This window comes from Syngnathoides biaculeatus, chromosome 9, assembly GCF_019802595.1.
Source record: "Syngnathoides biaculeatus isolate LvHL_M chromosome 9, ASM1980259v1, whole genome shotgun sequence".
NCBI lineage: Eukaryota > Metazoa > Chordata > Actinopteri > Syngnathiformes > Syngnathidae > Syngnathoides > Syngnathoides biaculeatus.
The window spans coordinates 14,278,371-14,292,059 of NC_084648.1; the positions used below are offsets into that span (position 1 = coordinate 14,278,371).

Here is a 13,689-nt window from a genome sequence, read left to right on the forward strand (position 1 = left end):
CAGTGCCATCGTTTCTCATGCGTACAACACGGCCGGCCTCACCACTGTTTTACAAGAAAAAATGTCAGTACGCTTTGCAAAACCTCAGTTTAGAGAGTCACAAATTACTAATTTCATGGTTTGTTTTTTTTTTAGCTTTTTGTAATCCAAATTCGTACAAGATAGAGCGCAGTCACAGAAGACGCCCACACAGGGACGTTAGCAGAATGCACGGGAGCTCACCATGCCTTGGAAAACCCTAATGTAGACAAGCACTAGAGAAAATGCATGAAAATGCACAAATGATGATGATGATATATAATTTTTTTTTTTTGGTGTGTTGTAACATTAACCGGATATGCAAATGGAGAGCACGGACTTGCGAGCACGATGATTATAATAATCCCTGATGTTATCTCAAAGGTTAATAGAATATTTCCAAACAAATCAACTGAACTGAAAACTGTGACTGAAACGATTAACACTTCATATTAAACGTCGGTCGCCTCGCAAATGACAACACGCGCTCCACCACGGCGTCTTGACAACACTGAACGACAACCAAGTCAACTTTATTTAGTTGGGGAAGAGAAAAGTCACAAGTAATTAAAGTTCTCGATATGTTGCTCTGTAATGTTTATATCGGCGTCACTCATTGCCCAAAGAAGTGAGCAGTTGCTTTTGCTCTGTGCTAGTAATCAGATTCATTTGAATGCGTTCATCTTGGGTCGCCTCGCCATGTTTGAGAGTCTCGAAATGAGCGGAAAGGGCTCGACTGACCTGCAACCTGCAAGTCAATTTGGTTTTCGGTGGCTGATTAACAATGCTGAGGCGACATCCTGCGCACGGCGGGCACAAACTGACGTCGTTCCCAGAATAACAATCACAATAACAACACCGCCTGAAACATTTGCAGATATTTCTACTTGCCCGAATTTGCTCAGATGTTGTTTTCTTTGTGGTTGGTCTCCTGTCCTATGAAATGTTACAGACAAGAACATAATTTATCGATACAAACATGAGATGATATACTGTATGTAAACAAGAAACCAGCCATAACATTAGCTACGGTCATCTTTGGTAGGTCGTGCAGACTTAAAATGTAGAAACTTGGAATCTTGCGTTAGACAAAAGACACTATTCGCACTGTTGCTTGCATCCCAGTCTCGGGCCAGACACCTGAACTTGCAGGAAGCTGAACCATAGTGAAGAAAATAAGTATTTGAACACCCTGATATATTGCAAGTTCTCCCACTTAGAAATCATGGAGGGGTCAGAAATTTTCATCGTAGGTGCATGTCCACCGTGAGAGAGATCATCTAAAAAGAAAAATCCAGAAATCAAACTGTATGATTTTTTTAACGATTTATTTGTGTGGTACAGCTGCAAATAAGTGATCATTTGGATGATACAGAGGAGCCATGGGAGAAAGTTTTGTGGTCAGATGAGACCAAAATTGAAGTTTTCCATCCCAAGAACACCATCCCTACTTTATAGCATGGGGGTGGTAGCATCATGCTTTGGGGGTGTTTTTCTGCACATGGGACAGAACGACTGCACTGTATTAAGGGGAGGATGACCGTGGACATGTATTGTGAGATTTTGGGGAACGACCTCTTTCCCTCAGTTGGGTCGTGGCTGGGTCTTTCAACATGACAATGACCCGAAGCACACAGCCAGCAAAACCGAGGAGTGGCTCCGGAAGAAGCATATCAAGGTTCTGGCGCGACCTAGCCAGTTTCCAGACCTAAACCCGATAGAAAATCTTTGGAGGGAGCTGAAACCAGATCTGTGTTTCTCACCCACAGCCTAGAAATCTGTCTGATCTAGAGAAAATCTGTGTGGAGGAGTGGGCCAAAATCCCTCCTGCAGTGTGTGCAAACCTGGTGAACAACTACAAGAAACGTTTGACCGCTGTAATTGCAAACAAAAGCTACTGTACCAAATATTAACATTGGTTTTCTCAGGTGTTGTAGCACACAAATGAATTGTTAAAAAAAATCATACATTGTGATTTCTCTCTCACAGTGGACATGCACCTACGATGAAAATGTCAGACCACTCCATGATTTCTAAGTGGGAGAACTTGCAATATAGCAGGCTGTTCAAATACTTATTTTCTTCACTGTATGTTAGTAGTAAGCTAGCGGACCGAAAGGCTAATAGGTACTTGTCTTAAATACACAAGGGACAAGTGTCTTGTTTTTGCTTTGTGTTTGGATGGACAGTCGACTTGAACTGAAGGAAAATGTCAACTTTTCAAAATGTAACTCCAACCAGCCAGAAAGAAGAACATGTTGATATCCACAATTTGAATTCCAAATAAGGTAACCTAGCCTTTAAATGTTGAATCCACTTGGCAAAAAGTCAGGTTATGAAGATACTTTTACACTTTGAACAAAATCCACGTCTCTTTTTTTTAATAACTCAGTCTGTCATCAATATCAAGAGCCCCTTTTTCCCCACTCTGGCCCCACTGAAGCAATCGGTCACACCTCAAGCTTTGAGCTGCAGGAAGCACGACGCTCCTCGTTCCTCCCGAGTGCGCCGGCCGAGCTCTTTTTCGGGCTCTCGCGGGCCGGCGTTGTCCCGCGCCAGCTGACGTGGAGGAGATTAAAAGCGTCGCACGTGCGGTCACATACGAGGCGAACCCTGATGAAGGGCCCTGCCCATCTGCTCTGGTACGACCGCCTGCCAGCCTCTCATTTGGGGAGCTCTCCGGTGCTGCCGACAACCTACTTCGCGCTGCCCCTTGCCTGACGGAAACGGGGAACGCATCAACGGATGGAACTGCTGAAGATTGGCGATCAACAAACGAAGGACGCGTCTGCACAAGTTACCGCAAAGTATCCATCCATCCATCCATCCATTATCTACCGCTTTTCTGGGTTGGGTCGCGGGAATGGAAAGTAGCTTCAACAGGGAGACCCAGACTTCCCTTTCCCCAGCCACTTCTTCCAGCTCTTCTGGAGGGATCCCGAGGCGTTCCCGAGCCAGCCGAGAGACATAGTCTCTCTAGCGTGTCTTGGGTCGTCCTCGGGGTCTCTTTCCGGTGGGACGTGCCCGGAACACCTCACCATTGAGGCGTCCGGGAGGCATTCGAATCAGATGCCCCAGCCACCTCATCTGGGTCCTCTCAATGCGGAGGAGTAGCGGCTCGACAACGAGCCCCTCCCGGATTAACGAGGTTCTCACCCGTACTCTAAGGGAGATCCCGGACACCCTGGGGAGGAAACTGGGGGGACCGCAAAGTATAACGGAATTAAAAGTAATGTTGCCCCACCAATCTGTTTACAAACTGAGACAAAAATTATATTGGAGGTGCAACAATAAAGGGAACAAAATATCAGCCGCGCAACAGAAAATATTCTCCGATTTCTGTTGTCCTCCATGAAAGCAGACACTTTTACCTTTGTGTTTAATCAAAATAGTAAATGTGTAAACATCTGCTGTTAATTTGGAAAACAGGCAAAATTGTTGCCTATTTTCTGATCAAAAATAAACACCAAGCCGGTAACTGATTCATCATGTTGTCCATTTTCTGCTTTTTGAATAAAGGGTTGGGAATGAAAAAATGTTTTTATCATCCGAAATGTCGATCAATCCCAAAAAAAAGACACCTTAATAATCCATTATTAAAATAATCACAGCCCTAAAAAGTACCGTGACTTACTAGTGTAATTAATTGCATCACCAAAATTATATTACCCATTGAAATAATTTCAAATGCCATTAAGCAGTTCCAGTCCACAAACGCTTTTTTGTTGCATTTTCAAATAAAGAAAAAAATAGCACTTGCACTGTAAATTATTATATAAAATCCATGAAAAGACAATGCAAAGAATAAAGTGGTTTTGCAAAGTGAAATTACACCCAAAGTCGCCCACTCTCACAGCGGGAGCGATTCTCAGTGTGTTGCAGTGTCTTGAGTTTTTTCCCCCCTCCCAAAACAGTACTAGACGTTTGTTAAAGTGCCACTGTCATGAAATGCATGAGTTATTAATGAAAAACTGGCAGCTGACATGGACCATGCGTTTTTTTCCACCACAAAACATGATTTTGATGTATACGGCTTTTTGTATCTCCCAAAAATCCTCTGGAGGGATTTGTTTTCGAGTGACGTACACGGCGGGACCGCCCTCAAGTGGACTTGCTTGTTTCTATTAGTTCTACCTGCGGGAAGGTAGCTCGTTGTTCCTTCGTGTTAGCCAAAACGCCGGCTCGTTGCATTGCTGGATATTGCTTGAACCCTCGGGAGGATGGATTTACCCTTCATAAGTTTGCAAAAGACCCTGTTCGTTGTGAAAGATGGACTGCACGGGTGCGGAGGACGAGAGCTTCGTGGGTTCTAAATGACATGTAGGTGTGTATACAGCTGCTAAAAAAAAAAAACAATTGTTGGGGGGCGGAAGCGTAATCCATAAATCAGGGTTGCTAAATGTGTCGATGTGCGCATAGGAAGGATTCCGTGCAGCAGCCGGTGAAGCACGGCCTCTGCAGGCCTTGTGGATCACTACCGGCCTTGTCTCGGTGGCTCATGTCCGCCGCGAAAGTGGGCGTCTATCACCGCTGCGCCGAGGTCGATAGGGCGGGGCGGTGGTTTGGCCGTGATCCCCATATCATCTAAATATGGCTCGAAACAATAGGGTAATATTTCCCCGGACACTTCACTCGGTTGTGAGATATTTTCTTCGAAAAGAGCTTCCGTGTCTGAAGGGGCGTCTCCGACAGCAGGGGCCACAGCGTGTTTTTAATGGCGAATGTCCGGGGTGACGTCACGGACAGTAAATGCAGCCAATATGGCAACCACTGGAGACTTCTGCAACTTTACGCATAGATGACGCGCTCGCCGCTCGTATTTCTTTTTTCGAGTAGACATTGAAGTGAATAATGTCATATGTGTTTTTCATTTCAATATCTATTTTACAATGTTTATCGGGATGACACTAGCCCTTTAAGTACATTTCTAGTTCACTTTGAACTTTAATACATGAGTGGAGCGCGTTCCATTCATTCAACAACACTTCACCGAGGCCAAAATTTAAATTGAGTGCACGTGTGAAAGTCACAAGTGTGTGACGTACGTGATGTTTTTCTATATTTTGATGAACGAATGTCAAAGGTATGTTGTTACAACACCATAAAACTGCTTTAAAATAAAAAATCAAATGCACAATATGTTTGGTTTGACGGAGATTAGTTGAGGTCTTTGAATGAACGCACTCACAACACGCATTGTCTATGATTACAACTGGCAGCGGCTCCCCTTGCTGAGATTAGATTTGGAGGAGCGACATCTGGCATCTGTCAATGGCCGCATCTGTGGTATTGTATTGCGCGAGTGTGCTCAGAAGCAATATCGCAAACCACGCCACCGCCAAACACCAACAGACACCTGCGCAACAATGGACGCGCTTTTAAGAACAAATCCACTCTCCCACTTTTTTTTTTTTTTTCCCCTCCCTCCCCCACCCGCTATTAAATCCCGTTGCGACCGGCGGGGAAATAACACACGTTCACCGCAAGGACTTGAGAATAGAAAAGCCAGCTCCTCAAGCAAACGGATTTTGAACAACAAACCTTCAAATTAAAATGCATTCCAGTTGCAATGCCCTGGAGCCCCCTTGCCGACGCACACGCAGGGAACTCGAGTATGTCCTCTCGATGGGCAACGGCTATCATAATTCTGCTTTTTGACTGTCGTTCGGATTGCAGCAAAAACTCAGTTTCGCAGGAAGCACAGCACGTTCCTGGGTAGTAAATTGTTTTTTTATGCTTTCAACAAAATACCCCTTGAAACACTGCCGTGTCTCGCAAATTAGCCAGTGCCGCTAAATGATATAAACATTAGGTTGCTCTTACCGCTGGGTCTCTGCGCTGTACTGACCCCGCCCCACATGATTGACAGCGCAAAGTCGGAACTGGTACGTCCGGGCGGGCGTGAGTCCGCCCACCGACATTTTGGTCACGGCGGGGTCCACCTCGGACAGGTAGACCTTCCACGGAGAGTCTGGAAACATAGAAGAAGGAACTAAATGAAAGTTATGGAATGATAAGATGCAATTAAGGGATGAAACGGTTCAAAGGTTCACCTTATACCGTGATAACATTTACAAAAGGTTAGCTTTGCCGACTAAAGTTCAAAATCCGATCTGAAACCCCTTCCCAGAGGCAGTCAGAGTGGGGGATGTTACTTTTGAGGACTCAGACTCTCTCCCAGTTATGGAGTTTAATTTGTTCCGTGACCGACCTCGTAACTTCATTTGGCCCAATGGAAATGAACGGAAAGGCCATTAATCTGTTCCAGTTTTGAAAAATTACCACCGCCGTTAAACATCTCAAATTGTTAAGTATTAAGTGTATTTCGTGTGGTCTTTTGATCAATAAACCTGCGTGTTGCCATTTACAATTTCTAAAGTCAGAAACTACAAATGGGTTTGCTGCGTTTATATTTTGCGTATTCAAAACGAGTGGTGTCACAATGCTTTCGGGACACGGATCTGTGGTTTTTGTTTTGGCTGCGTTATTCCTCGTGAAATGATGATTACTATGGTCACGATATCAGCATCATATCCTTTTCTCTCAAAAGCAACACGCAAAAAAAAAAGCATGAACGATGGCCGCATGTTGATGTACTGTATATGCCTGTAAATTGATGCTATTTTTTTGCTCGGTAATTAAACTTTTGAGATGTAAGAGACTTTTGCACTACTCTCATCTCACTGGCCACATGTCTATTTATTGGTTGGTTAAAGGTCCACATTTTTAGTACGTTATTACTGTGATAAAAGGCAGCCGACATGGACCCATCCGTTTTTTTGTCACAAAACATGACTTTGACGCGTATGGCTTTTTGTAACTCACGCTATGAAAGAGAAGAAGCAGGAAGTGACGTTAACAGCAGCATCAGCGCACTCAGGCTGGCTCATCCGTTTATACTAGTATTGCTGGAAGGTAGCTCGTTGTTCCTTCGTATTAGCCAAAATGCCGGCTCGTTGTATTGCTGGATATTGTTCGAACACTCGGGAGGATGGAGTTACTCTTCATACTTTTCCAAAAGACCCGGTTTGTCGTGAAAAATGGATTGGACGGGTGCAAAGGATGACAGCTTCGTGGGTTCCGTATGACAGGTAGGTGTGTAATACAGCTACGAAAAAAAATAATAGTTTGGGGGTGGGAACGTAATCCTCTCAGAATGTAACAAAAGATCTGTAATAAGTCAGGGGTGCTAAATGTGTCGATGTGCACGTCGAACAGCTTCCGCTGCAGGAGGACGGCCTCTGTATGGGCTCGTGGATAGCCGCCGGCCTTTTGGATCGCCGCATGGCCGGGCCCGGCATCCGCCCCGACGCGGAGGCGAATAAGGCAGGGAAGTGGTTTGGCCGGACTCTCCCCCCACCGGCCACCGGTGTCAGGGCACCTCACGTCGCGCGTCGGCTCGCCGGCGACGGCTCGCCCGCCAGCGACGGCTCGCCCGCCAGCGACCTTCCGCGTTGGCCCCGACGCAGAGGTGGTTTGGCCGGCATGGGTCCTCCTGACTACGCTACATACTGTCAGGGAGTCTGTTGTTAGTTCGAAGTGATCCGCATATCATCTAAATATGGCTCGAAATGATAGGGTAAGATCGTCCAAGTCATTTCACTCGATTGTGAGATGTTCTCTTCTTCGAAAAGAGCTTCCATGTTCCATAGCAAGTTGCCACTACGTCTTTTCAATGCCGAATGTCTTGTTGTAACATCTGCTGATGACTTTGCAGGCAATATGGCGCCCACTTGGATGTCGAATGAGACTTGTGCAACTTTGCGCATGGATGACACGCGCTACGTCATATTTGTTTTTTAGTTTCGACATTGAAGTGAATAATGTTATATGTATTTTTCATTACAATATCTATTTTATAATGTTTATAGCCATGACAGTGGAGCTTTGAGGACTTAGTTTAAGCGTTGAACTTTGTTAGAAGTTGGGTGCAACGCGCTTGTCTCTGCACATAACATAAGGAGAGAGGAAGTCAGTGTAGCCATCTTGTCATTCTTTTCCTCAATCCCTCTCTCCCCTCTGAGTGCCATCTGAAAGGGACGCAGCCTGCTGCTGCAAACATCTGCGCTGACAGAGGAGGGGAAAGAAAGAAAGAGAGAGCTAGAGAGAGAGCGAGAAAGTGAGCCAGGCAAGAAGAGGAGCATGAGATTTTATTTATAGAGAACCTGGACGTACATCTACGCAGCAACACTACTGCCCATATGTCTGCCTTATAAATGAGCACACGTCAGTGCTCGCTAGACAGCGAGCGAACAGGTGTTGGCCGCTATGGGGGCTATAAATTACCCGCCAACCCCACCCCCCTCCCACCTCCCACCTCCACCGTCCATCCCCGCACACGTATACGTACTGTTCTCCGAGAGCTCCAGCAGATAGTAGAGGAGCGGAGAATTGCCGTCGAACGGACGCAGCCAGGAGAGCAGCACCGAGCGCGAGTCGGAATCGTTGAGGCGCGCCGCCAGGGAGCGGGGAGAGTGCGGCAGCTCGCTGTGGACCAAACAGAGAAGAAAAAAAAAATACTATGGCTGCACACTTTTACACAGAGAATGGTTGACATTGACCGCGTAGATAGCAAAAGTGAGTACACCCCTCACAGTGACAACACGGAATGATTTATACTTTGCTACAATGTAAAGCAAGTCAGTGTGCTGATTGTACGACCGTCAATTTGCTGTCCCCTCCAAATGATTCAACACAACGCCATTAATATACAAAAGAGAAGCAACAAAAGTGAGCAAACAGCGAGGTGTAAATGTGCAAATCGGGTTCTGTAAACTATTCTGCCTATGCCTTGACATGCAACGCATTAGAGGAGTACAACATGAGATTGAGCAACGATTCACGTAACACCAATGAGTGAAAATGGCAAATTTGTTCCAATTTGAACATATTTCCATTTTGGGAGGTGCTCACTTTTGTTGCCAGCCGTTAAACAGACATTAAAGCCCCTGTGTTATTTTGAGAGGACGCTATACTATGTTATACAAGCCATACACTTGCTCCTTCACCTCGTAGCAAAGTGTGATCACTTTCGTGTTGTATTGTGAAAAGACATATTTAGAAAAATGTGAAAAGTGTTCTCAATTCTATGAGATACTGTGCATGCTGCATTGAACGCAGGTCAGCACTCAACACATAGGAGCCTTAAACTGAATACAAACAAGAACTTTGATGACCTTCTGTGTTTAAATCACTACGTGGTTCACACTTGCTACTTCACCTTGGAGCAAAGTATGATTTCTTTCGTGTAGTCCTGTGAAAATACATATTTACAAAATTGTGAATGATGTACTCAATTTTATGAGTTACTGTAACAGAAACAGATACAGTGAAGAAAATAAATAAGTTCTCCCACTTAGAAATCATGGAGGGGTCTGAAATTTTCATCGTAGGTGCATCTCCACTGTGAAAGAGATTATCTATAAACAGCTGAGAAAACCAATGTTAATATTTGGTACAGTAGCCTTTGTTTGCACCTACAGAGGTCAAACGTTTCCTGTAGTTGTTCCCAGGTTTGCACACACTGCAGGAGGGATTTTGGCCCACTCCTCCACACAGATCTTCTCTGGATCGGACGGGTTTCTGGGCTGTCGCTGAGAAACATGGAGTTTCAGCTCCCTCCAAAGATTTTCTATTGGGTTTTGGTCTGGAGACTGGCTAGACCACGCCAGAACCTTGATATGCTTCTTACGGAGCCACTCCTTGGTTTTACTGGCTTTGTGCTTCGGGTCATTGTCATGTTGAAAGACCCAGCCACGACCCAACTGAGGGAAAGAGGTTGTTCCCCAAAATCTCACAATACATGGCCATGGTCATCCTCTCCTTAATACAGTGCAGTCATCCTGTCTTACGTGTAGAATAACAGCCCCAAAGCATGATGCTACCACCCCCATGCTTCACAGTTGGGACGGTGTTCTTGGGATGGAACTCATCATTCGTCTTCCTCCAAACACGGTTAGTGGAATTATGACCAAAAAGTTCCATTTTGGTCTCATCTGACCACAAAACTTTCTCCCATGACTCCTCTGTATCATCCAAATGATGACTTATTTGCAGCTGAATCACACAAATAAATCGTTATAAAAATCATACATTGTGATTTCTGGATTTTTCTTCTCTCTCAGGGTGGACATGAAAATTTCAGACCCCTCCATGATTTTTAAGTGGGAGAACTTGCAATATAGCAGGGTGTTCAAATACTTATTTTCTTCACTGGACATTAGGAGATGTTTAATTGAGCCCAAATCTACTGCAAAAAAAGTGGGGTTACAACATCGTATTCTAAAGAAGAAATGTGGTCTCAAGAATAATCTTTATATCAAAACACGTTTTGTCTCAAATATACTGTAACTGTGGACGCAGGATTTTTACAAAGAGGAGTACACAACACAACAACAATCGGGGCGGATTTAAGCATTTTCCCTCCCTCTGCGATCAAAGGCCCCATTTTCAAATTTTTCGGGAAAGCTTATCCTAAGCGGTTATCCTTTGGGATTGGAAGTTTAAGAGTGACTTTTCCCGTCTGATCTGCTCGGATGACTCATAAATGTGAAACAGCAAATCCTCACGGGTAGTTAAAGCAAGTTGGGACATGAAATGGGACAACAGTCAATTAACAAACGTGAAAACGGTGGAATATTGGAGGATCGTCTGCCACACAGTTTGGGGTTCAAATCTCTCTTCACCTGTTGTGGTTTTTTTTCTCGACCAGGTACTCCACATTCCAAAAACATGGATTTGTAGGTTTGATGAAGATCCGCGTGAGTCACTGTGACCTTAATGAGGAAAAGCGCTGTCGGAAACTGATAGATCGATGGTCGCGGTTTCCCGTCGTGCCCCCGACGTGACCTTCTCGACATCACAAAGATATGAACCTGCCTCTTACGAGTCAATACATGTTTTGATACTCGATTCGGTGCGAAGATGATGATGGCAGACGGATGAAGGTGATGTTAAAAGGTGGCGATGCTCCGAGTGGATCCGGGGAAGAAAAAGAAGGACGAGGGGAAATGAGATTGATGTTTTCTTCTCAGAGCTGACATGACGGCATTAATTAATGGATGAGCATCGAAAATGTCGGAGCGGGTACCTCTGCAGAGGCCACACACACACCCCGGGAGTGACGAACACATGGATGGGCCTTGTGAGAGTTGCACCAATAACCTGCTGGTAATTAGTCTGTCTCCTCAGCCGCCAGCGTCTGTTAGCCTCCGTGACCCGATGATAGCGAGCTAACGAGAATGTCACTCTCGCGCACGCGCCAAATCCCTAATTGACCGTCTGTGTTTTTTCCATAGGCATAAACACGGAGACACTCCGCCTGATGCGTAACCTCTCCGCTCGCTATCGTTTCCGAAGCCCGCGGACCCCCGGGTTCCCGCCCTCTGCCTCGCGATTGTATTAATACAGCATAAGTATCGTTTATAAATACATCATACAAGATGATTATTAATATATAATGGCGCCTACCTGCAAGCGTTTTCTCACGGTGGCTTTAATGAGGTGTGGTGGGAGAAATATGCATGCGGCATGATTTAATATTGGTGACGAGTTGGGGGGGTGACGCATACTTTGCTACATATTTGCACACGAAGCAAATATTAACACAGATGACAAATTCAACAAGATAACCCCTTTTTATGTATGTTTGACCCAGTGTTAGATGATTTGTGTGTTGCTTCTGGGGAGACTTTGAAGTTTCAATTAAACCAACAATGTTTTGGGACCAGAGAAGGAAGTCAGAGACTCAAATGCCGAACGGCATAACTATTAAGGCCACTGTGGTAAACATTAGCTCATGTAATAAATGAGTATTATTAGTAGGGGGAAAAAAAAAGAAGCCATATGCTTATTTGATCGTAGCTTATTCTTGCTTTAGCACATGGTGAATGTCCAACGGAAAGCAAATACAAAAAAAAAGTGTTGTTACCGCATTATAACAGATGGGGTGCCTCAATTAGTGTGGGTGCACATCTACATAGAAACACTACTAATAAATGAACAATAAAAAAAAAAATAAACATACTAATACACTACTAAAGAACGAAAACACAAATAAACACACATAGTGTGGCATCTTATATTCAGGGTTCATACACTTCCAGAGAATCAAAATTCCTTGAATTTTCCATGACTTTCCAAGTATTAAATGCAAAATTCCATGACTAATATTGGATTGACTAATTGCGGTAGACAGCAATATTTCAGCTATATGATCGCGTGTTTTCACTTAAATAATAAGTGCCAAAGCTTATCAATGTAATAGGCGCATCATAATGAAATAATGTGAAATTTATGGTTATTAAAAATATAAACTATAATTAAATGTTGAACAAATATTTTCATCTAAGGTCAATGTTATGTTGCCAAGATTTAAAATACAGAATTAGCTATTTATGCACTGTATTGTCTGTGATTTCATCCTCGATCAGGCTGTGCCAAGGTGGAATTTTAACCTTATACACCATCTCATCCTGTACTTTTTACTTTGGCTTCAGACCAGACCTCTTTTACTTAAAAAAGAGAAAATCTCATCCAGTTACACCACTTTTTCTTCTATTATTCACATAACCCGAAATTCATGAAAGCAACAGCATTTTTTTTTTTAAATTTTACTTCTACCATTATTGTCGAGCGTAAACACAGGCAGCATGTCTAACTCTTTGCTCTACGTTGCCCAGACTGCGTGGGTGGACGGTGTTTGTAATTATGAGTGTACCGCTTTAAGAGCCAAAGGTGGTTGAGGTCAGGTAAACTATCAGGAGACTGTGTGCGTCCATGTTGAAACAAAAAAAAGTCAGTCTGTGGTTCACCGCGCTGGATTGGTTTTCATGTGCGCTGAGAATGTCTATGTATTTCAACTCGTAACAAATTTTACGAGTGTGATTTTTCGAGCTCGACTGTGCAGATTTGCGAGTGCGGTCGCGCCAGTCAAGTCATAGTGACTGAAAGTCCCACGACATTCCCTGACCCTAGCCAACTATTTTTTATTCACCGGAGTTTCCAAGACCTGGAAAAGGCAACGTTTCTTTCCATGATATTCCAGAAATTCCCCGACCCGTACAAAGCCTGTATATTATGTGGTTAGGTTAGGAAATGATCCTCAATCGGGCCCACGACAGATGAGCTTTTTTCCCTGAGGCCATCAAATGCGGGTGGAGGATCCATCCATCCATCCATCCATCCATCCATCCATCCATCTTCTTCAGGGGTCAGATTGCGGGGGCAGCACCTTAAGCAGGGCAGTCCCGACTTCCTTCTCCCTCACCACTTCCGGGGAGAACCAGAACCCAGACACAGTCTCTCAAATGTGTCCTGGGTCGTCCCCGGGGCCTCCCCCAGGTGGGACGTGCCTGAAACCCCCTCACTCGGGAGGTTTTCCTGGAGGGATCCTAACAAGATGGCTTAACCACCTCATCTCTTTTGGGGCGCTTATAACCACAATATTTTCTTTCACTCACTACCCACAACTTGTGAGCATAGGTGGGGGGTTGGAACTACGTTCTGTTCTGGTAAGTCGAGAGCTTCGTGTATTATCTCAGCTGCTTCTTCACCACGAGCCGGTCCACTGTTCCACTAAACCTAACCCCTATTGCCGCATTTTCATCATCCAAAGTAATAAAACGCTGTTTTCCTCTCAATGCTGTTTGTAACACAAGCCTTCTTTTTAAC

The 13,689-nt window shown here is 44.5% G+C and overlaps 1 protein-coding gene across 2 annotated transcripts in view; it reads right to left on the minus strand.

Annotated features, from left to right (window-relative positions):
• sdk1b (sidekick cell adhesion molecule 1b) overlaps nucleotides 1-13,689 on the minus strand; it is a 305,535-nt gene that overhangs the window by 87,326 nt on the left and 204,520 nt on the right. For both annotated transcript variants that reach the window (XM_061829010.1, XM_061829009.1), the window contains 2 exons: nucleotides 8,369-8,505; nucleotides 5,842-5,989 (listed from right to left, as the gene is read on the minus strand). In XM_061829010.1, coding sequence (XP_061684994.1) covers nucleotides 5,842-5,989; nucleotides 8,369-8,505 — 285 coding nt within the window. The remainder of the gene's footprint in view (nucleotides 1-5,841; nucleotides 5,990-8,368; nucleotides 8,506-13,689) is intronic.